Source organism: Suillus paluster (assembly GCF_016628075.1).
Source record: "Suillus paluster strain FC165 chromosome Unknown EDB91scaffold_32, whole genome shotgun sequence".
NCBI classification, from domain to species: Eukaryota; Fungi; Basidiomycota; class Agaricomycetes; order Boletales; family Suillaceae; genus Suillus; species Suillus paluster.
The window spans coordinates 211,754-231,747 of record NW_024537592.1 but is presented as its reverse complement, the minus strand read 5'-3'; the positions used below and the strand labels follow the sequence as shown (position 1 = coordinate 231,747).

Here is a 19,994-nt window from a genome sequence, read left to right as displayed (position 1 = left end):
CAAAGAACATTGCCTATGTTGTATAACTGAAAGCAGGAAGACGCTGATGATAAATGGTAGATCAAAGATAACAAAAGGAATGAACTGCAGTAAGTAATTGTAATATTTCCTGAGTCTGGAGACCCAAAATCTGGGTACTCTGACCTCAAACCAACCCCAAGATCGAGCTTCGTTCTGGCTCTCCCATAATGCGCTTCTTCTCGGCAACGCGTTTTTCCAGTTCCCATCGGACTAGCTCGCTCTTGAGTTTCTCTATTCGCACTTCATTCACAGGATGTGAGGAACCCGTGATCTGCCGTGCAAGCGTCCAACTGGAGTTATGTGTCCCCGGGCGACCCGTCAGAGAACATTCAGCAGATTCGGGCGCATTTTGTTTGTCTTCCCAGAACGCTACTGCCTGGCGCGCATCGAACCCAGAATGTGCAAGGATTCTGGCGGATACAACATCCGCTTCTATCTCCTGATGCACGCTCGTGCAGTATTCCCCTATTTTAGTCAGCTCACCAGAACCGACTTTGCCTAGCTGGGCGACTGCGTCGTTGACAAAAGGGCCAAAAAGCATCGTTACCGGGAATAAGAGGGTGCGCGTGATATCAGCAAACATGGAAATCAAGGCAGGAACCATGATGGTGGCGGATGAGAGCGTCTCAAGGTGATGCGAGAGAACGAGATGTGCAACTTCATGGGCAAGGAGAATGGCGAGTTCGGCTGTTTGTTCTTCTGTGGGTACTGGGTGGGATGCGGATGGGGATAGCGGTGAGATGAAGAGCGAACCGAAAAGGTGTGTCCACCAAGAGGTTTCTTCAGGTAGAGTTTGTGGCGTGTAGCCAGAGGAGATGGTTGATGAAGGAGCCTTCGAGAGGATGTTGTCAAGGAATCCAGAGTAGACTACGACGCCGCAAGCGCCATCTGGCCCAAAGCCGTACGAAAAGGCGTTAGCAGCATCGGGTTTGTCAACGATAAGAAGTGAATATGGGGGTCCAGCGATGACATGAGCTGAGTGTGGTGAATTTCGTCCACAGAGGCCTTCTGACCACCTCCTCATAGTGTCCATGGCTCGGGGTCGAGGTCGTAAGGGATATTCTGCAGGTGGAGGTAATGGTGGTTGATCAGGTGGTGTATCTAACCAATGGGAGGCTAGCTCTTGTTCGCGCTGTAGTATGGGGATGCCAGCCTCCAGTCGCCGTAGGGTGTCACGTACCCATTGGTATCGCCAATCAGTGGTTGGAATCAAACTGGGCGGCTCGTCTGTCGAGAGAATTTCTGTGACAGCGTGATACCAATTTGATCCTCTGAGTTGCGCAGCAATCTCATCCTCCTCTTCGGGAGATAGAATAATGAGCCGCCACCTGTAGAGAGACTTAGCTGAAACACAGAGATTGAATATTATTTGTGACATACCGCCCTGTAATAGGTGTCTGCTCAGCGCTGGCTAGAATTGCCAGCCAAAATAGTGCGACAGGGACAAACAAAAGCACGTTAAAGAGAAGTGTCCTTGCACGTATATTTTTGAGAAGGGCGGCCTTTTTCTCTTCGTCGACTGGTTCACCAGGGTGAAATTTATCATGGTGCTTGAGGTATTTCTTTGACCAGCTATTTTTGAACAGGATGAGGGGTAGGAACGTGAGCGCAATACGCCCAGCGGTACGCGCCACCTCTATAGTAGTCGAAGCCTGTAAAACGAAGTCTAGGACTCGCAAGAATGAATCATTCAGGTAAACATGCCTTGAAAGCACCCAGTAGCATCGGTATGAGTGGAAGTCCCTGGCTTGACCGAGAAGAATGAAATTGTGCTACTCCTCCCTGCGCATACCGTATTGTCCTCCTCCTGCAAACATCAGCTTGAACGAGGACTAAACCGCTGGGTTTTGGCGTGGAATGGAGTACATGATATGAACTTGAACGCGCTGCTACCCGTACCACTCGAACGCTAGCTGGAGGGAAGCGCCAGAGTATCGAGGAAACGGGAGTAGCTCTCAATGTGACTTTCAATGCTGGGCGAAACATTGTACATGTTTCTGTCAAACCAGCGTATTTCCCAAGTTTACGATAGCGTTTGATGGCTGAAGCTGCGGTTCCGCAATAGAGTTGATGTTATTGTGGCTGTGTGCTGTTAAGTGGTTTCAAAGGCTGTGCGGCCCAATGGGTACTCTCTGTGCTACCGTCATTCTGTAGCAACTGGACTTCCCACTAGTGGGCGCGTTCGCCATCCACTATTGGGACTTGCCAGGCTATCGGGGTGAATTTCCTCTGCTGCTAGTTTATATGGCTGCAACCTGATCGGCCACCTTTGCTAATGACGTGACTGAAATCTACCAGCTTTCAAATCACACGTGCTGCGGAGAAGTGTGGAGATCTCGGTAGGTTATATATATAGCAGCATCTCCTTAAGTGCCAGCCCCCGGTGAAGCATGGACTAATCCTCGCGATCCCTCATTAATCAGCTTGTGGGTAGGTGGTTGTTGCTCCGACACGTCTCTTGATCATGACACAGAAAAGCGCAATTCATGGTCGGACCTTTACCATTTCCTTGGAAATACTCTTCTTCTACGGATTGGGAGCCAAGAGTGCCTGAGGCTGTAAGTATCATATATGGACGGCAGTCGAAAAAGAAAAACTGACTAACTTAGGTATCGCTTCGTTTATTGACTGTCCCATGATGACTAGCAGTATATTATGTGTTCTGCTTCCTCAATCCAAAGCTTTTGGACATTCCACCAGTCTCATCATCCCCCGATGGAATCATCGTGATCATCTTGTCAAGGTTCCGATACCAAGGTGTGCGTCTCCATCTGGTTTGCGTTATGCCCCTGGAATAGCTCAGCAGCTTTCGATGTACGCCAACCTCAAACCCGCGATGCCCGACTCGGGTTCCTTATGTCTAGCTTTACGTGCATCGCTCCGCATAGTCAAGAGTCAATCAAGGGTGAAAGGTTGTTCGAAACATCGAGTGGAGTTTCCCTCGGAGCCTGTTGAGCGGGGCCGTGCGCTACCGTCTTCCTCTTCCGCTATGCCGTTCGCCAGTCACCGATTTATCGTTTGTCATTGGTCGTCTACATCGCCGATCCAAGTTTAAGCAGTAAAATTCCTTGTCAGGATAACAGCGGGAAGGGATCGGAATCCTTGGGATCCGCGAGTATTTGTTTAAATCTTGAAACTTGCTGTTGTTGACCGCTTCAACTTCTTTACCCCGTTCGATTCAGACTTTTTAGTTTATACCAGGGGTGTATGATGTCATGAATTCCCTAAATCGCGCGGGATAATAACGGCCAGGGCGTTCATCTAAGGCTCATCTCTGTAAGATATCTTCGCTTACTTTTAAAACGTCTCTCCGAGTAATTGCTTGTGCCATAATTTAGCGCAATCCCACAGAATTCATAACTTCTGAGTGACGAGTTTAATTCATACAAAGATTCGTGATAGCTGGCCTTATAAGTCAATGCGTTTTGACACTCACGGTGATATCGCCTGCGTTCTACTCGTTAAGTCACAGAAATGTCACAAGCTACCACAGCACGCCTGTATGGAATTTGAGGCAGTGGCTTGGTGATGTACAGGTGCGGCTGCTGGCTTCAGGCGGCTCATCTCGGCTGAGCAAAGGAATCATTGGCGGCTACCGCGGGCGCGGTGTTTGTGCGCGATCGAACGGTCAAAAGGACACTGAACTCAATTTTTTTCCCAACGGCAGATCACCACTCAGCGTGACAACGACCCGGAACTCAGCGCGATCCCTCGTCAATAAAACCATGTGTTCGGGAAAATATTGAGTGAGTGTTCAAGGAAGTCACGACCTCTTAGGGGTAGTGTTATTGTAATGACATCAAGAGGCAAACTGATGTATTTCCTGTTCACACTCCAGACTACTTGTGGGGAAAGTCCCCTGATCGATGCACCAGGCTTTTTAAAAATGAATCCATGTCGTTCTGTCTGCCTAACGTGGCAATCGGCACCTAAATGATACTGGTTCCTTGAACCACGCATCAAATCGTTGATCCATGCCTCGACTTCAGCTGCAGGATCAAATATATTCCAATAAATATTTATCCTTGAGTTACATGCTGAGCACTTCGAAAGGAGGATTTTCTCTCGACTACCGACGGGTCTACAAGATACATATAAATTGCAATGCACGTCACTCATGTCATCATTCCCCCCACAATATGAACGGTCTCACAAATCCCCCTGGTACCTGGATATTGGTTGGCTGTGTTCTTGTTTCCTTGGTCATTTCAAGGTGTAAGGGAACCACCGGACTACCACTCCCCCCAGGCCCTAAACCACTTCCCCTCATGGGCAACCTCCTCCAATTGAATATTACCCGGCCATGGCTAACATATACACAGTGGAGGAAAAAATATGGTGCGCGGCAGATACATTACTAACAAGATGGTGTGACCACCTCTAATACAGGTGATCTGATTTATTTCCGCCTCCTTGGCCTTGACTTTATTGTGGTCAATTCGGAAAAGGTTGCAAGAGCACTCATGGATCAACGTTCCGCCATATACTCCGATCGCCCCTTTATTGCGACAAAAAAGCTGTACGCTTTCATCTGCATTTTGATCACAATTTTATGCTGATGATAATCAAGTTTTGGCGTTGACTTCAGTACTGTCATGCTGCCTTACCATGATAGCGATTGGAAGCTTCACCGCAAGATGTTCCACCACGCGCTTCGCGTAGAGAGCGCATCACGCTATCATGACATCCACACGAAGAGAATCCGACCATTGCTGAAGGATCTGCTTTATGATCCATCACATTTCGAAGTCCATATTCAGAGGTAAATCACATCGCAATAATGGAGAAAGGCAACCTATGCAAGGTTAACATTATCCAGGTATATCGCCTCTAATGTTATGGCGTTTACCTACGGCTACGATGTAGCTCTACCCAACGATCCGATAGTCGCAACTGTAAAAGAACTCGTCGATATACTTGCAAAGGCACTCTCCCCCGAGCGTAGTGCGATTCTGTCTGCGTTTCCCATACGTGAGCGAACAAAGCATGTACCAGAGTGTTACTGATTCTGATTCAATCAGTCACTCGTCTACCTGCGTGGCTTCCTGCCGCGGGATCTCGACGTGACGCTGCTCGTGCGAGGGCATTAGCAGGACATGTACTTAATGTACCGCTCGATTTAGTCAAGAAAAATATTGTATGTATTCAGCCAATGTAAGTACTAGTAGTAGCAGTGACACTGAATTATCGTGTGCGCACACTAGGCTGCAGGGATGGCGACTCATTCCATGGTGTCTGATTGCTTAGCTCAGATTGATGAGAAGGACGACCAACAAAAACAAGAAACCGCCATAAAAGCCGCGGCAGCTACTGCATTTATAGGTAAGTATTCGTCCGCCCCTCATACGTATCCTGGCCACATACTCAACATTCTGTAAAACTCATCGCAGCTGGTTTTGAGTCGGTAAATATATCTTCCGCGTATTGGAAACCGTGATTGACAAGTGCGCTAAAAGAGCTCTTCGACACTGCATACGTTCATTCTCGCAATGATCCTCTATCCAGATGTGCAGGCGAAGGCTCAAGCAGAAATCGATTCTGTCATAGGGACAACTAGCAGACTGCCAGAATTTGAAGACCGACCGCTCCTACCGTATGTTGATGCGATCCTTCGAGAGCTGTTGAGATGGATTCCTGTGGTTCCTCTGGGTTAGTCACATATCATTCAGCAGGTTTGTTGTGTCTGACGTGGGGACAGGCATACCCCATGCGACTTCCAAGGACGACGTTTATGATGGGCGTTTCATTCCTAAGGGTGAGAACAGACTAACTAAGCACTCAGATTAACTGGCTGAAAGATTCCAGGGGCATTCGTGATAAACAATGTTTGGTTTGTGTGCGGGATTCGCATATTTTAACACTGGCTGATATCACTCGTGAAGGGCAATGAGCAGGGATGAATCGAAACATGGGGCCGACATTGAAGAATTCAGGCCTGAGCGGCACCTTCTAGCCAGTGATCGCAATTTGAGCCTCCGGCCCATCTCCGCTGATCCGATTTTCGGGCTCGGTCGTCGTATATGTATGTCATCCTCGGATAACGACTGAGTCCATTCAAGCAGCTCAACGTATGACCATAGGTCCGGGGAGATTCACAGCAGAGGCACTGATCTGGATCGCCATTGTGAATATCCTCGCGACGTTTCGCATTGTGAAGTCGAAGGACGATTTGGGTGGGGAAATCGATGTGAAGAGAGAATTTACTGCTGGTGTCGCGGTGTACGTGAAATTCTTATACCTTCTCGTCTATTCCTGACTATGTTGATAACCTTCAGCCATCCTGTACATTTTTCTTGCTCTTTTGTCAGCCGTTCAGACGAAAGGGCGTCTGCTCTGTGATTTCGGTGTAGGTGTCTCATTCGACTATTTAATTAAAGGTGTTGCGCATCCAGGGATGAAGCTTAAGTTGAGCATTTCTGCACAGCTCAGAGGCAATAAAGAACGCACATAGTTCCATAATATTACATTAGAGCAACAGTATACTTACACGTAGGAGGAAATGTAGATGTGAAGATATGTAGACATCTAAGATATGAACGAGGCTTCTGTGTATATCACCCCTTCTATCTCTAATCCCTCGGAAAGTCCAGGGATAATTGCATCCGGACCACGTACAGCAAGCTTGACTTTGTCTTGCCACTATCAGATTACTGTTAGTTATCAGATAAGTTGAATGTAACGTCTCTAATCACCTGATAGATGTATGGCTTCGTGCCAGCAACGTAATTAACCATCGTCTTGATCACATACGGGATCTCTGCAAGTACGTCCACCTTTTCGATCAACCCCTTAGGTGAAGATGGACTGCCAACATCGAGATGCAAAGATGCATCAACAGAACCCTCCACACCCTGAAGCAGGGGCGAACCTGCCCATCGGAACTCAACTGCAGTAGGCTGCATGTAGCCAGTGTCCGGATCATGGACAGGGTTGAGGTGATGGGCACGCGACATTACTGCGGCCTTCTCAGGCTGTGCTTCGTCAGACCATCCAGTCTCTGCTGTGACCACGGCCAGCTTCCCACCAAGCACCAATGAACCAACGTTGACTGTGACTCCGCCAGAGCCAGCCCCGTGGCGTCCGTGGGTATCCAAGGTTTTGAATTCCATTTGGATTGCAGACACGCCACCATAGGCGTCGCTTTGGAAGTTTGCGAAGTTCCATCGCGATGCGATCAAGTTTGGACGCATGCCTTGGATGGCATGGACGAGCATGCCGTGGCCCTCAGCAGTGATTGCCCGGCCGTTGTGGATGATGTGACCGCTGGCTTTAGTACGAGGCCAGAAACGATGGACGACATAGCCATCTGGTTTCTGTTGATCTGACCCAAAGTACGAGAACCCCCCTTTTGGCCCCTTGCCGATCTTGAACCCAGGTACAGCAGAGGGCCGCGATACATCAAGTGATACCTGCAAGTCGTCTGAGAGGTTTGCGCGAATGGTGTACATTTCAGGATGAGAACCATCCGAGGAAGGCTTATAGGTGATGGAGAATTGATCTGCCTTGCTGGATCTCTTGTCAAGACCAGGGGGAGGGGTTACAAAGTTTGTAACGTTAACAGAACGCCAAGTCGTCTCTTTCGTTGTGGGATTGTAGATCTTGCATGTGAACTGAATGGTAGGGTACCACAAGCTGCCGAATAACATGAGTCATGTTGAATAAGCGTAAACGAACAGAATTGCTTACCCAATTGACGAGTGGATCACTTGACACATCAACATAGTCCCATCCTGTAGGAAGTGATAAAATATCTGCGTTTCTGTCACGAAGCCTCCTGCACATGTCCACTCAAGATCCTTGGCCTCTAGCTCCCCGAGGAGATCTGACTTCTCCGAGACAGGGAATAAATTGGGGGCCTTCGGATCGACGGGGGGTGCAGTGCTACAAATCCTTCAGAGCAAAATCGCAGACCAGAACTTCCACTCACGAAAATAAAGAGGAGAACATGTTATGAGGTGGGATGAAAGGGAATAGAACGACTGTGCAGTTCCACTGCAGTATTTGAGCGATCTGATTAGACGTAAAGAAGCCCCAATGTCGGAGTTCGGAACTCCCTTTTTTAGTATCATCATACTAATAGGGTTATCATTTGAATAATCATGTATACGTACTTCAAATTTGCTCCAAGTCATCGTTACAAGTTGGCTTGAGCTGCTGTTCTTGTACGCAGCATCAGCATGTAAGTATCTAATACAACTTGTTACATGTTCGAAATGGGAAGTAACTAAGCGAGCTCCTGGTTCAGGCGCCCAGGTATGGACTTAATTAGAGTATGTAGCGCCACGATTATATTATAATAGATAGCCCCTAGACCTGACAATTTGAAACGAGACAACTTTCGTGTGGCAAAAAAATCTAGTCGATGGGAGTAAAGACAGGGAATATATAACAGAAAGACAACCACTCAATCAGCCACGGATATCAGGAGATACAATCTGGTCGAACATAGTAAAGACAGGAAAAATACAACAGAACAACGTCTGGTCAATCGGCCCGCTCCAAGTAAGAATCACCCACGAATCTCAAAAACGCTAGTGGTCTCCGCAGCCTCCATCGCAGGAAAATCCAGCAGAGAGATAAGGTCAGCGAGAGCTCTCAAACTTTTGCTTTCCGCAGCTTCGGGGAAAGGTTTGGAAGGGGAAGAATCCGAGGTCGAAGTGCGAAGCGGGCTCTCATCAAAGTTACGGACAGAGTGCAGACAAGGAACCGAGAAATGTTTGGTGCTGCGATCGGGGCGACAAACAGGTTCGATGGCAATGCTGAGAGGGCGTACCTGTCGGTATTTCAGGGAAGGGATATAGGTGAGGCCAGGCATTTGGTCATCCGAGGTTAGATCAACCTTAGACTGAGAGACGAAGCAAAAGAAGCCTTCTTCGAGCTCGGATGTCGTGTCACTCTTGTCCACGTTCTCGAACTCAATGTCCTCCGTAGAAGGCTGGGTAGCGTCGGGAATGGAATCATGCGTGATAACGACGGGGTCGTCGATGGGACAAGGTACATTTGTCATAACGACGCCAGGAGGAGAACCCTTGTCTGTATCGTTGACAGCAAAGCAGTCGCCCTGGGATGTGCCTTTGCTGGATCCTTCTTCCTCGTATTTCTCTTCTTCTGGGAGGTCGAAGATATTCGAACAGATGGATATAAAGTCGTCGCCGTCGTCCGAGAACCGAGAAGAAGGAGCGTGCGAAAGTGTCGCGTAAGGTCCACGTGGGAGTACTACAACGTCATCTTGCGAAGATTTAGCAGCATCGACTGAGAAGACAGGGCCTCGAACGTTGACCAGAACGCCTTCTGAATTCAACCACATATCATGGGGTAGTGTCTTGTCTGAGGGGCTCCAAGGGGATTCGAGACGGAGTGAGGATTGAGGTATCTTCACAGATGCTCCTGAAAAACCACGCCGAATTGCGAATGGGGACGCGCTAAAGCTGTGAACCGACTCGGATGCGCTCACTTGAGTGGATCTCGCTGATGGAAAGATGCGAAGACGAGGGCCAGTTGAACGGGGCATATCGGTTAAACGAGGGTTCACTGGACTTAAGCTCAAGATCGAGCCGTTTGGATTGCGAATGGAAGTGATACGCAATGAGATCCCTCGGGATGGAAGAGGGCCGTTCGATACCAAAGCTGGGCTCCAGATCTCAGCTACAACGGGCGTGACGCTGTTACAACATCTAAAGTCCCGATCTAAAGGCTGGGCGGAAGTGCTGAGTGGGGTTGGTGTAAGAAGAATGCCACCTTCGAATGCACGACCAGGAGATGCCGTTCGTCCAATGAAACCAGGATAGGAGGTTGCATGTTTCTTTGTCTGCAAATCTTCATTGCCTCGGTGGATTTCTGCTGGCATACGCACTGCCGGAGACGGACTCGAAAGCTTTTTTCTCTGGGAGCTTCGCTGGGGACTGCGCCTGTTAGAGAGCTTGATATCCACTAGCTCGAGTCGTCTGGGAACAGGAGGCGTTCTGTGACGGGCAGTCTGGCTTCCCGCCGTCACCGGCGTTGGCAAGGTAGTAGGAGTAGCCTTTGAGCCGAACAAGCCTGCGAATGAGTGGGCGAGTCCAACGAAGAAAAGCCAGAGACGTAGGAAGAAACCGGGTCCAGGCTGTTGAGGTGAGTCGACCCGACGTACAGGCATAATTTCGCTTTCAAGTAAGGACAGCAGTAGTTCGTGAGGAGAACAATGCAATTGCCAGCCTCGGTACGGGCATCGCTTTGAGCACAGACTCGGAGGCTGACTTTTACTAATCAATGCTCCTGGTCAGCCGCCTATTAGCCATTGAATACACGTTCTATAAACGTAAGAAAATTCAAGACATCACCTAGTCACTCCAACTAATCACCCGACGCTTCCAGTTTGCCTATAAACCACCGCGCGTCAAACTATCGCGCACTTGGGTATTTAACAGGTCACTCTGCGTGTCATTGACATACTTTTTTATACAAGTCTTCCTTGTACTACGCAACAGTTCGCGGAGCAACGCCGTTTACGAGGATCTATCCTGCCGTTCGACTAATTATGATCCGGACGACCAGGACAAAAGAGATAGAACTTCGAAGACGAAGACGCTTCTAGAGAGTGACGTGACGGATGGACGAGATCGTGGCCCACGCACAGCGTCACATTCCCCGCACACGTTCCGCCAGCGTTTGCAGGAAATGTAAATGGTCCGCTGACTTGCTTGAGACGGGTTCTCCGTCTTCTCCTTCAACTGTCGACTTATTCAAAACCAAGTGACTACTGAATGTCACACTCAAGTGACGAGCGGACAGCTACAGCAGAGTCTCAGGAGAATCTAAACGCGGAGGAGGTGTCCTCGCTACCTTCTTCAGACCAGGTTGACCACGAGGAACATTCCCCGGCTCCTCTTCCCCAGAATTCTCCATCCGAGGCTTCTCATTCTGACTCTGGATTCAGCATATCATCTGGCTCCTCTGGGGAGGTAAGTTTCTATTGATCCAATGACACGTGTAGTGGAGTGGCGGTCATAATCACAAACCCTGTTCTCGTTGTTCTCGATTAATATACATGTTCTCGAAGAACTGCACGATCCTGACATTCGTCTGGAATGCTTCAGATAACTGGGACTCCCTTTGATTTCGGATCGCAACGCTATGAATACCCTTTCCCTCCTACTCAAGGTACATCAAGCGATCCATTTTTACCACTTTCCTCCTCAATTACAATCACATCTCCGTCCAATTCACTCTGGCCTTTTTGGTCTCCGCAAGTCACAAAATCTTTCCCCCTCACTGCCCCTCCCCCCAGAAAAGCCAGAACCCATCCGAAGCTGCGGTCTGTGCGAGAACCACCCGTTCCACCCGGCCTGGTGAACAAACGGAGTGCCTGGAGCCTTAGCCTGCAGCGCCAGGGCTCTGTAGAGAGTCAACAGAGCGACCTTAGCGACCTCAAAACAGGCGGCCGGGGCTCTTGCAATCTTTTTACCGAAGTAGATGCCTACCCCGCGTCCGACTCGGAAATCACTGTGCGCCGTCGTCACCCTTCAGCGCATGCCGTCCGTGCAGCTGGTGCTTCTGGCTCCAAGATGGACACAAGGGAGGGAGTAGCCGATCAAAAAGGATTGATGACAGGTGGCGATCATGCACCAGAAGTGCTAGCTGCGGGTGCACCTGGGTCAAACGGTGGCCATAAACATCTTGACGTCGGTCTTCACTCGCATACACCGTCAGCGGCACGTTTGCTTACTGAATATCATCCTATCAGCTGTGGCGAGGGAATCCGTCAAATCGAGGCAATGTACAAGGCTCATCTGTCGGCCAGATTTTGAGGATAGTCGCCGGTCGACGTAGGTGATTTTTTTTGTTGACCGGACTTTGTAACGTACTTGACATCAGTTTTAAATTGGGTTTTACGCTTTTTCTTGGGTTCTTGAGGTCCTGGAAGAGGACGCAGCTACCAGCACTCGGTGTGCACCCTATTATTTTCATTGATTCCCGAAGGCTTACCGATCCTAGATGTGATGATCTATCACCACCACCTATCGTTCCATACCACATTCACCAAACCATTCGGCATCTCACGAATTCACGCATCGTTGTTAGGAGACACGTGCACGCAATTTTCCACTTTTTCCTACTTACCCTCATGCATACCATTCCCCTGATGTTAACTTCGGTCCATCCATACCATATCGATTACGTCTATAGGAACATGGCTTATCGTCTTGCTTCCCACCATCTCTTTCGCACTGCACTCTTCATGTCTTATCGCAATATGTTGTCTTTTACGATGAGGATAATTAGTATACTGGATTTCAGCTGATAGTTTCATATGCTGTGACGGCGCTGTAGCTTGCCGCATGACGTTGCCCTTGTTCGTCGCTTAAAAACCCTGCGCAATTTGTCCTTTTCCGCAGTTGAGGCTATTTTTGTACAGCCCTGGGTCGGAGGTAAATTGGAGACGAGCATTTCCCATGCAGACAGGTGATCAGCTCCAACCCCACTGCCATGAATCGATAGGCGATGTAGCGCAGCAACCGTAAAGAGTTAGACAATAATAACCACTAATAACCGAGAATATCCATATAAAAACCAACGCGGGCGTTATGACGATTGTAATTTGGAATCCCCACAACATTTCTGCAAACTAGCCATGGTTCAATATCCTGACGAAAAATCAAACAACCCGTACACAAACTGGGTACAGCCCCCTGACCCGGCTGCTCAGCAGCAGCAGAATCAATACCAGGCACCTTTGGGCCCACCCCCTGCATACACCCAGGAGTCACCTTATACTCCGCGCGATGCGTATCAAGGGCACATCCCTCAATCACAAGTATCTCAACCCCAAACATACCAGGCGCCCCTGGTATCAGGATCCCTGCTTCCTTCAGGACATCAAGCCCCATCAGCTGGTTATAACGACCAAAAAGGCGGGGAATATCTATCACACCAACAGGGTGCTCCAGGAGCCAGGTCTCCCTATGACCAGAACAGAGCAGGACCATCGGGTTATCCTTTATACCAGCTCAACAACAGCCTAAGTCCATACAGCCAGAACCCCGGTGCTGTGCCACAAGATCGCGCCCCGTCGCCCAGTGGCGGGGCTGAAGGGTTGTCCTTGGCTTCATTCTTTGGTAACACGGGCACTCCGCCAATGTGGGAGCGCCGGCCACCTCAGCATCTCCCATACAGCCAGTTTCCTCCCATGTGTCTCATCTCCAAAGATAAAGACCTGAGCAAGGGTTTCCCGGAGTTGCCTCCTCCATGTCAAGCACATCCTCACCCATTTGCGACGCATGATATCACGGAGGAAGATTGGATACGGTACGTATATTTTCCATCAGCAACGTTCCATTTGGATTGACCCAATATCTTCAGATTTCTAGCAGACGTCAAGAAAGGAGGTTCATTATCTGGAGGACAGCGCATCAAATCGAATGTCATACCTTTGATGGTAGGAGCCAGTCTTGTTGGTACGTAGCGCAATTTTTTTTGGCAGGAAATGATTCAATATCTGTAATCTTAGGCGGGTTGTTCCTGACTTCGGCCATCGAGAGAAGGATGAAAGCGAAGAATCGCAATGCAGCGGGAGATATAATCGATCACTGGAATTACGTGAGTATCAGTCCTACAAAACTCTATCAGAATACTTACCTTTGTTTCAGTACTTCTTCGGACCTCGCAGAATGGAGGCGGTTCTCTGCCAAGCGTCCGAGCGTTTGAGCGGCCGTGAGGGTGCGGCACCGTTTGGTGATGCTAGCCAGCGCCACATGACAAATGACCGCCGTCGCCGTACCTCAAGTTGCTCCTCGTCTTCATCTTCGTCTTCGTCATCGGATTCTGAAGACTGCAGGAGTCGTCATGGACACGGACATGGACGTGCACCGTTGGTGTCGTACAAGTCTGATAAAAGACAGCGCCGTGCCGAGAAAAGGGAGGCTAGGGCTGAGAGACGCCAGGAGAAACGCGCTCGAAAGGCAGAACGGCGCAGCGGTAAGGCTCGTGGGGATCACTTGCAGCCTTACCAGCTTTTCATCCAACCTATCTAGTGAGAAAGTCGAGACAACGTCGCAATCGAGTAGATAAGGTTGTCCAATATGTCAGATTTGAGACCTGGTGGTTTTCGTGTAAAAGCGGTCATACAGGCTCAGACAATAACAAGCCCCTTTTCCAACGCGATTAGTGAAAAATGACATAGTACAAAAGACTTACTATTGAAAGAGACTCAGAAGTATATGGTGTTTGCCACTACCTTGACTCTTGGAACCCGGGGAGGCCACTTCCACAAGTTCAAGTGTCTCGAAACGGCTCTCGCGCACCGCAGTGAAAGTTTTGGACTATGCGATCCTGTATATTCACTGTGGTGGGTGAAAGATTTCTTGACCGCGCTCAGTCTGCTGCAATGTGTGCATACGTCAACACCAGCAAGAGAAAACTTGCAAGCATAAGGCAATTTCTCATTAGTCAGCAGCCTCTAGATTCAACAAGAACAAATAACGTCCTTATTGCGAACGATCCCGTATTGTGAAATGTCATTTTCGCGTCGATGTTCACTTTCTGAATATAGTACCATTTGTATTTTACCACGGACGGCTGTCCCTATTCTGTACATAAGATTTACGGACTGCCGCGAAAGCCGAAAATTAACTTCTAATGACTCTTTGCGCTATCGAATTTTGTTCCCGCTCATCTCCTCTGTGTCGCGGTGATATTTAAGTAAGGCTTTTTGGAAGGTATGTCGAGAAACCGAGCACTAATATGGTGATCGTACACATTATCCAGTATACGGCTGTCCCGCCTGCGAGGTCATTCTCCAACGACAGAGCAAACAGCGAGGATACCGCTGTTGGTCCGGCAGCACGCATCATCGAGGCGAGCGTCTGCGCTAGGCCATTTGTCGCCCCTAGCAAGTCCTTGCTAGGTGCTCCATTGTTGATATATAAGATGATACAACCTAAGAACAGTTATTGTTGAGTATGTATGCATGTGCGAAGAAGGTAACTCACTATAGGTGCTGTACGCGACAAGGTATGCCACGAGTTGAACGCAAAGAATCAACCATATTCCTGCTTCCATCTGACGCTTAGCCATATATCCCATTACCGGGTAAGTGGCAAACGCTATGAGAAAGAAGGCGAAACTCGTGATGTACAACCTTTTTGGTCCAAAGCGTCGCAACAAACGCGGAAACGCATAAACTTGTATGGTACCATTCAGCATACTCCAGGCCGACATCACCAATCCGATGGTGTTGCTACTAAACCCAAGCCCTCCGAGTGGACGTGATGTCGAATACATGAGCGGCATTAGTACCAGCATGCACTGGTCAACGAAACATAGCAAACCATAGTGCATGACCGGTATTATGACGCGTGGGATGAGAATGGAGCGAAAATCGGACCTTGTAGACCCGAGGGAACTGGCAGCGGGGTTGGCGATCTCTGCGTCATCTAGCATGTGAGGTGGCATGTCGGTCGGAGTGTCTGTCGCAGGCTTGTCCTGGATATTTACAGCGTGCATCTCCGACTTTGTGGTGTCATCACTGTGGCTCACGGATGCAGTGCCACGTGTCGACTGAAAAATCATTCTGTAAGCACTAGATGATACTATGGCTGAATCACAATACCTCTTTAAGAAATAGCAAGGCAATGAGCCAGCACGCTGCCGATACGCTGGCGGCAACCATACAGGGTAGAAAATAAGGATACCGATGGAATATGTGGTAGCGACCGAAGGAGTATGGCCATTTATCCGCTGGATCTGAGAGCACCCCCCCAATAAGGAATCTAGTCAGAACCCGATTAACTTGCGAAGTATACAATGGCTAGTAGCTAAACAAACCCAAGCGTAAAACCACTTGCCCATGCTAACGGTAGCCATGCGAATGCTTGTGCCATATTGGAGGCGTCAGTGATCTCGGTCATGTTGCATTTGACCACACCGATATTACCGTTGAGAGCACCTTGTGCACAACGGCTGAGGATGATCATCCAAAATTCTCTCGATAACCCAAAGGAGACCATAGACAAGGCAACCCCGAAAAGCCCGACGAGGATCACTGGCTTCCTTCCGACGTGGTCAGACACGCGACCCCATTGCAGAACCACGACAGCCTCGACTGCATAATACAAAGATTCCTAATATAGTTTCGTCAGTGAAGGGGTCGAAGTCCGTCAATAGACAACATACAATCAAGCCCGCGTAGTAGCCTGTCTTACGCTCATCTTTACCTGTAATTCCTGTTGACCTGACTAGCTGGTTAACAAAGGGATATATCACAGAGGCTGACAGCTGCTCGGGCATCTGGACAAGGAGAAGGATTGCCAGCTGTATTTTTGGCAGAGGTGTCGGCTGAGGTGTTGCCTCAATGAGCTCCTCCTGGCCTGATTGGTTTTCTTCGGGCATCTGTGAGGGTTGTGTTCGAACCATTGAGAGGCAGATACGCGTGTGGGCTTATCGAAGGCTGTCAGCTGCGCGAGATATGAACTTGTATTCATACATACAACAACGGCCATACGAATGCTTCTGACCCTACCAAGCATTCCAGATGACACGAACTGAAATGGAAAACCTGCCAGATATTATCCGCATCTGGGGACAAAGCAGCCCATAATCAAATATCGGCACTTTTTAAACGTCAATATTCAAAGACGCTTGTCACAGTTTCTCACTCACTTTTCTCAATGGTGACTCATGAACGAGATGCTGGTTATTCAAATATCGCAACACCCGATTTGAATGAGGGTACATATTACTTACCATTAGACCCGAAGTACCACTGGAATTGAAAAAGAGGCTGTCACAACTGATTAATAGACAAGCCACACTAACAAAAAATCTTAGAAATACCAGATCGAGGTCATAGGGGATGTGTAAACGCTAAGCCAGTACGTCCCACGACGCCCGAGAACGCGTTAAGTGAGTGACTACTGGTAAGGAGCCAGGGAAGAAGTTGTTGCTTCTCTGTGGCCCCATCCGCTCAGCTTTGACGACATCTTGATGCAGAGTGGTGAGGCCTAGAAAGCCCGACGGCGGAAGCATAAATTTCCTCATACTCATGTAGTGAAGGGAGGCATGTCAAAACCAAGTGACCGCGGGGAAATACTGCGCAAAAAATGGACAGGGTATGTTTATATCGATAGACTAGCTGTTGGCTGGCCATCTGACGTCATGTTGGACTGGAGAACTGAGCCTCAGGATCACGAGAGTCGCGGATGGACTGTGGACTCACCTGGAACTGATAAATGCTTATTCAAAATAGCTGGGACTAGATGCATGGTCACCTGTAGACCTAGATAAGGGGCAGACTTTCAAATTGCAATGGCATGAGTCATTGCATTTGCCAGGTCGCATGCATCATGTTCAATGGAAGACTAATTCGGCAGTTTCCGGGACTCCTGAATAGCTTGCCTTCATCGTGATCATGAGTTTCAACTTTCGAAGATTTTTGTTGATCTCTGAAAGCACTCCAGGTATGAACCTTTCTCCCAGACGAAAGGTTGAGTTCGAGCTGGTCCGAGACGTAATAAAACGCGGAAGCGAAATTTTGTTGCACAGCTTTTGACAGTTGAATGATGCCTTGAAGGAGCTTTAAGGGTGATTTTTCCTCTTCTTCCTAGGTAGGCCTATCTCGATGTCGGCTTTCGTGAGCTTGTCACGCTTCTTCACTACCTCCGGGCCTCGCCCACGTTCATCGGACTTCCCGGAATCTGTTCTTAACAGCTTCACAGTCGACTCTGACGTGGCAGAGAAGCACAGTCAGTCGACCGCCGAAGACTCAGAATTCCGTGAGCACCTGCTCTCTTCAATTGAAACGGCATCTCCCGAACAATTGCGCGCTCTCGTGCTTCAGCTCGCCGACGAGATACCTGAACTACAACAGTCTCTTGTCCAATCGCTCGCCTCCTTGAAGACATTGTCAAAGGAGGCTTCGGATGTTTTATATATGGGCACAAGATCAGATGCAGACTCAAACGAAGCTTGCTGCAGCTTAGAGTGTGTGTCGACAGATTCTGAGCCCACGCAATATTCAAGTCCTTCACCCTCGGACGCTGGAAGTAGTTTCAGTTGGAAAACCGCCCATTCGGTGATCATCTGGGACATTAATATCGAGGACGTCCCTGACATTCAATCTGAAGTGAGCGTAGATGTCAGATTGCACCCACGCTGGGATATTTGCGTTAACTGCGGAAAAACAATTGACATGAACGCTGTGCGTGGGCCGTTCGAATGTTGCTACCATCCAGGTAAGTCTAGGTCTATTATCAGGAGATGTTTCGTTTTGATCGCAATAATTTCCCTCGTCAAGGGTTTCTCCAGAAAGACGTTGAGCGGCACAAACAGCGGGATCCCCGGTCTTATCCACAGGACTTCATCTGGAGGTGTTGTAACGAAAGCAACCCAGAGGGATGTGAGACTGGGTACCATATACCTGCCGGGGGCATTGGATTGCCGCGATTGTCTTGAAGCGACCGACTCCTCACCTTTGAACTTCGTGGGATCATACTGCCTTATGCTACTAGCACGCTTTCAAGTGGAAATATGCTGTCGGGCGCGAGACGATGTCAGCTAAGTACGTGTATAAAGAACGAAGATTAGACCCTATACCTAATTCTTTATAGCGTCAGGCACGTCTGCGTAGACATTCTATTTATTGACCCTTGGGGCTCATGGACCCTATGTCTGGCAGTCCTATGACTCCTATCCGTAAGGCGGGCCCTTATCTGATTTCAAGTCTACCCCACTGGCCTAGGCTTGCCGTGGCATTGTACAAAAGAGGTGACCTTGGTGGGAAGTCGGGGAATACCGGCCCTAGCGATGATGGGGTATAAGACGTTCTACGCGCTTGTCTCTTCACGGGCTTCTCCCAGCTCCTCCTCCCTATCCCCACAGCGGCCTTCGCAAGATGCCCTCCCCCCTGTATTCATGAGTTAGGAATACATATGTGATACATTGGACCGTGCTTCTTGACTCTTAATGTCCTCTGGAAAGTGATGTACTCTTATGCGACCACGCGTTTTTTTGTCTTTTCCATTTTTTCTTTTCCCCTCTGCTCTCCGTTTACTGTCGTGTTCTGCTGTCGCAGGAATATAATATTGTAATGTCTGTAGGATACAGAACTAAGTGCAAATGGCGGCTGAGCGAATCAATCAGAACTGGAGACGATATCAAACGGACCAGCCCGTAAAGTGATATATACAATCGGGGCAGCTTAAATTACTGCGGTCCCAAGTTTTGCCTGAGCCGTTTCAAAATTTAATTCCGCAGGCAGCCGTAATACCACAACCTTCGATGCGTAGTCGTGTCAAATTGTGACGAATAAAGGACATACAAGTTTGGGTGAAACCCCGAACTTCACGCCTGAGTTGACACTCCACACTGTAGATAGTAGTTCCAATGAAAATCACTGGAAAATGCACTGGTGCTGAATGTTTCAGAGTAACTTCCACTGAAACTGCATGCAGTTAATTTCATTGGAGTGCTGATTCTGAATTTCAGCTTATCACCCTTGATTCAGCACCATCCTTTCAGTAGAAAATTTACTGAATCAGATTCAGCTCTGTATGGGTCGGGGCTTGTGTTGTAACCGGTACCCCACGCCTTCCTATAATGGTAATTTATTTGGCGTTCAGTTGCAAAGCACCATTACAGCCATTTGCAGAACGCTAGGCCAAAAAAAATTCACTACATACACAAGGGTATTTCAACTTCTATTCTCCAATCAGATATCGATACGTCTTCCGAAGATATCGCAATGACCGCTTACTAATCCCAGTGTAACAATGAATTGTTGGGTCTTTGACATTTAACAAGCTCATTTGTAAAGCAACTTGTTTTCATTCCTTGGACATGTATCGTCCCATCCAAGTTGTAGATCGAGATTGTCTGTCGGAAGTTAAAATTTTGTTGTCCCGACTTATTGCTGAATATATGTAGTGAATATTTTTTGGCCTAGCGTTCTGCAAATGGCTGTAACACTTCTTCGTAGTATGGTATGTACGTGGCTTACAAGA

At 48.5% G+C, this 19,994-nt stretch overlaps 8 protein-coding genes across 8 annotated transcripts; 4 read left to right on the top strand and 4 right to left on the bottom strand.

Moving 5' to 3' along the window:
• Positions 1 to 71: 71 nt before the first annotated feature.
• On the bottom strand, positions 72 to 2,145 carry EDB91DRAFT_457981 (uncharacterized protein). The gene is made up of 3 exons (XM_041327327.1): positions 1,726 to 2,145; positions 1,402 to 1,673; positions 72 to 1,349 (listed from the first exon to the last, which is right to left on the bottom strand). Exons 1-3 carry the CDS (start codon positions 2,005 to 2,007, stop codon positions 146 to 148), a joined length of 1,758 nt encoding a protein of 585 aa, XP_041176366.1. The 5' UTR covers positions 2,008 to 2,145; the 3' UTR covers positions 72 to 145.
• A 2,015-nt stretch (positions 2,146 to 4,160) lies between these two features.
• On the top strand, positions 4,161 to 6,360 carry EDB91DRAFT_1249311 (cytochrome P450; the record flags this gene model as incomplete). Its single annotated transcript, XM_041323058.1, has 13 exons — positions 4,161 to 4,359; positions 4,411 to 4,540; positions 4,592 to 4,783; positions 4,841 to 4,992; positions 5,043 to 5,158; positions 5,226 to 5,343; positions 5,412 to 5,425; positions 5,478 to 5,670; positions 5,720 to 5,776; positions 5,827 to 5,851; positions 5,904 to 6,043; positions 6,102 to 6,240; positions 6,297 to 6,360. 13 exons carry the CDS (start codon positions 4,161 to 4,163, stop codon positions 6,358 to 6,360), a joined length of 1,539 nt encoding a protein of 512 aa, XP_041176365.1.
• A 99-nt stretch (positions 6,361 to 6,459) lies between these two features.
• On the bottom strand, positions 6,460 to 8,048 carry EDB91DRAFT_1138565 (oxidative stress survival, Svf1-like protein). Its single transcript, XM_041318893.1, has 4 exons — positions 7,949 to 8,048; positions 7,708 to 7,902; positions 6,714 to 7,653; positions 6,460 to 6,660 (listed from the first exon to the last, which is right to left on the bottom strand). The coding sequence occupies exons 1-4, from the start codon at positions 7,966 to 7,968 to the stop codon at positions 6,547 to 6,549; spliced, it is 1,269 nt and encodes a 422-aa protein (XP_041176364.1). The 5' UTR covers positions 7,969 to 8,048; the 3' UTR covers positions 6,460 to 6,546.
• Positions 8,049 to 8,408: 360 nt separating this feature from the next.
• Positions 8,409 to 10,622, bottom strand: EDB91DRAFT_457734 (uncharacterized protein). Its single transcript, XM_041327324.1, has one exon. The coding sequence runs from the start codon at positions 10,154 to 10,156 to the stop codon at positions 8,531 to 8,533; it is 1,626 nt and encodes a 541-aa protein (XP_041176363.1). The 5' UTR covers positions 10,157 to 10,622; the 3' UTR covers positions 8,409 to 8,530.
• EDB91DRAFT_457888 (uncharacterized protein) lies at positions 10,623 to 12,427 on the top strand. The gene is made up of 5 exons (XM_041327326.1): positions 10,623 to 11,504; positions 11,565 to 11,681; positions 11,744 to 11,829; positions 11,914 to 11,945; positions 11,995 to 12,427. The coding sequence occupies exons 1-5, from the start codon at positions 11,088 to 11,090 to the stop codon at positions 12,141 to 12,143; spliced, it is 801 nt and encodes a 266-aa protein (XP_041176362.1). The 5' UTR covers positions 10,623 to 11,087; the 3' UTR covers positions 12,144 to 12,427.
• Position 12,428: 1 nt separating this feature from the next.
• EDB91DRAFT_457841 (uncharacterized protein) lies at positions 12,429 to 14,123 on the top strand. Its single transcript, XM_041327325.1, has 4 exons — positions 12,429 to 13,305; positions 13,360 to 13,454; positions 13,508 to 13,596; positions 13,647 to 14,123. Exons 1-4 carry the CDS (start codon positions 12,632 to 12,634, stop codon positions 14,028 to 14,030), a joined length of 1,242 nt encoding a protein of 413 aa, XP_041176361.1. The 5' UTR covers positions 12,429 to 12,631; the 3' UTR covers positions 14,031 to 14,123.
• Positions 14,124 to 14,509: 386 nt separating this feature from the next.
• EDB91DRAFT_1138556 (major facilitator superfamily domain-containing protein) lies at positions 14,510 to 16,687 on the bottom strand. Its single transcript, XM_041318892.1, has 6 exons — positions 16,657 to 16,687; positions 16,171 to 16,607; positions 15,823 to 16,118; positions 15,608 to 15,767; positions 14,988 to 15,555; positions 14,510 to 14,935 (listed from the first exon to the last, which is right to left on the bottom strand). The coding sequence occupies exons 2-6, from the start codon at positions 16,408 to 16,410 to the stop codon at positions 14,694 to 14,696; spliced, it is 1,506 nt and encodes a 501-aa protein (XP_041176360.1). The 5' UTR covers positions 16,411 to 16,607; positions 16,657 to 16,687; the 3' UTR covers positions 14,510 to 14,693.
• Positions 16,688 to 17,614: 927 nt separating this feature from the next.
• Positions 17,615 to 18,447, top strand: EDB91DRAFT_1249305 (uncharacterized protein; the record flags this gene model as incomplete). Its single annotated transcript, XM_041323057.1, has 2 exons — positions 17,615 to 18,227; positions 18,290 to 18,447. 2 exons carry the CDS (start codon positions 17,615 to 17,617, stop codon positions 18,445 to 18,447), a joined length of 771 nt encoding a protein of 256 aa, XP_041176359.1.
• Between the last annotated feature and the right edge of the window lie 1,547 nt (positions 18,448 to 19,994).

Bases quoted from the DNA above. Each gene is read 5' to 3' on its own strand.
- EDB91DRAFT_457981 (XM_041327327.1), bottom strand. From the start codon at position 2,007: ATGTTTCGCCCAGCATTGAAAGTCACATTGAGAGCTACTCCCGTTTCC. The intron at 1,674-1,725 runs GCATGTTTACCT...TTCGTTTTACAG, and splicing joins TGCTACTGGGTGCTTTCAAG to GCTTCGACTACTATAGAGGT. The intron at 1,350-1,401 runs GTATGTCACAAA...GTCTCTCTACAG, and splicing joins CAGACACCTATTACAGGGCG to GTGGCGGCTCATTATTCTAT.
- EDB91DRAFT_1138565 (XM_041318893.1), bottom strand. From the start codon at position 7,968: ATGTTCTCCTCTTTATTTTC. The intron at 7,903-7,948 runs GTGAGTGGAAGT...AAGGATTTGTAG, and splicing joins ATGTTCTCCTCTTTATTTTC to CACTGCACCCCCCGTCGATC. The intron at 7,654-7,707 runs GTAAGCAATTCT...GTTATTCGGCAG, and splicing joins GTGATCCACTCGTCAATTGG to CTTGTGGTACCCTACCATTC.
- EDB91DRAFT_457734 (XM_041327324.1), bottom strand. From the start codon at position 10,156: ATGCCTGTACGTCGGGTCGACTCACCTCAACAGCCTGGACCCGGTTTC.
- EDB91DRAFT_457888 (XM_041327326.1), top strand. From the start codon at position 11,088: ATGCTTCAGATAACTGGGACTCCCTTTGATTTCGGATCGCAACGCTAT. The intron at 11,505-11,564 runs GTGCGCCGTCGT...TCTGGCTCCAAG, and splicing joins CGTCCGACTCGGAAATCACT to ATGGACACAAGGGAGGGAGT. The intron at 11,946-11,994 runs GTGTGCACCCTA...TACCGATCCTAG, and splicing joins GACGCAGCTACCAGCACTCG to ATGTGATGATCTATCACCAC.
- EDB91DRAFT_457841 (XM_041327325.1), top strand. From the start codon at position 12,632: ATGGTTCAATATCCTGACGAAAAATCAAACAACCCGTACACAAACTGG. The intron at 13,455-13,507 runs GTACGTAGCGCA...CTGTAATCTTAG, and splicing joins GGTAGGAGCCAGTCTTGTTG to GCGGGTTGTTCCTGACTTCG. The intron at 13,597-13,646 runs GTGAGTATCAGT...CCTTTGTTTCAG, and splicing joins TAATCGATCACTGGAATTAC to TACTTCTTCGGACCTCGCAG.
- EDB91DRAFT_1138556 (XM_041318892.1), bottom strand. From the start codon at position 16,410: ATGGTTCGAACACAACCCTCACAGATGCCCGAAGAAAACCAATCAGGC. The intron at 16,119-16,170 runs GTATGTTGTCTA...AAACTATATTAG, and splicing joins GCTACTACGCGGGCTTGATT to GAATCTTTGTATTATGCAGT. The intron at 14,936-14,987 runs GTGAGTTACCTT...AACTGTTCTTAG, and splicing joins TGTCGCGTACAGCACCTATA to GTTGTATCATCTTATATATC.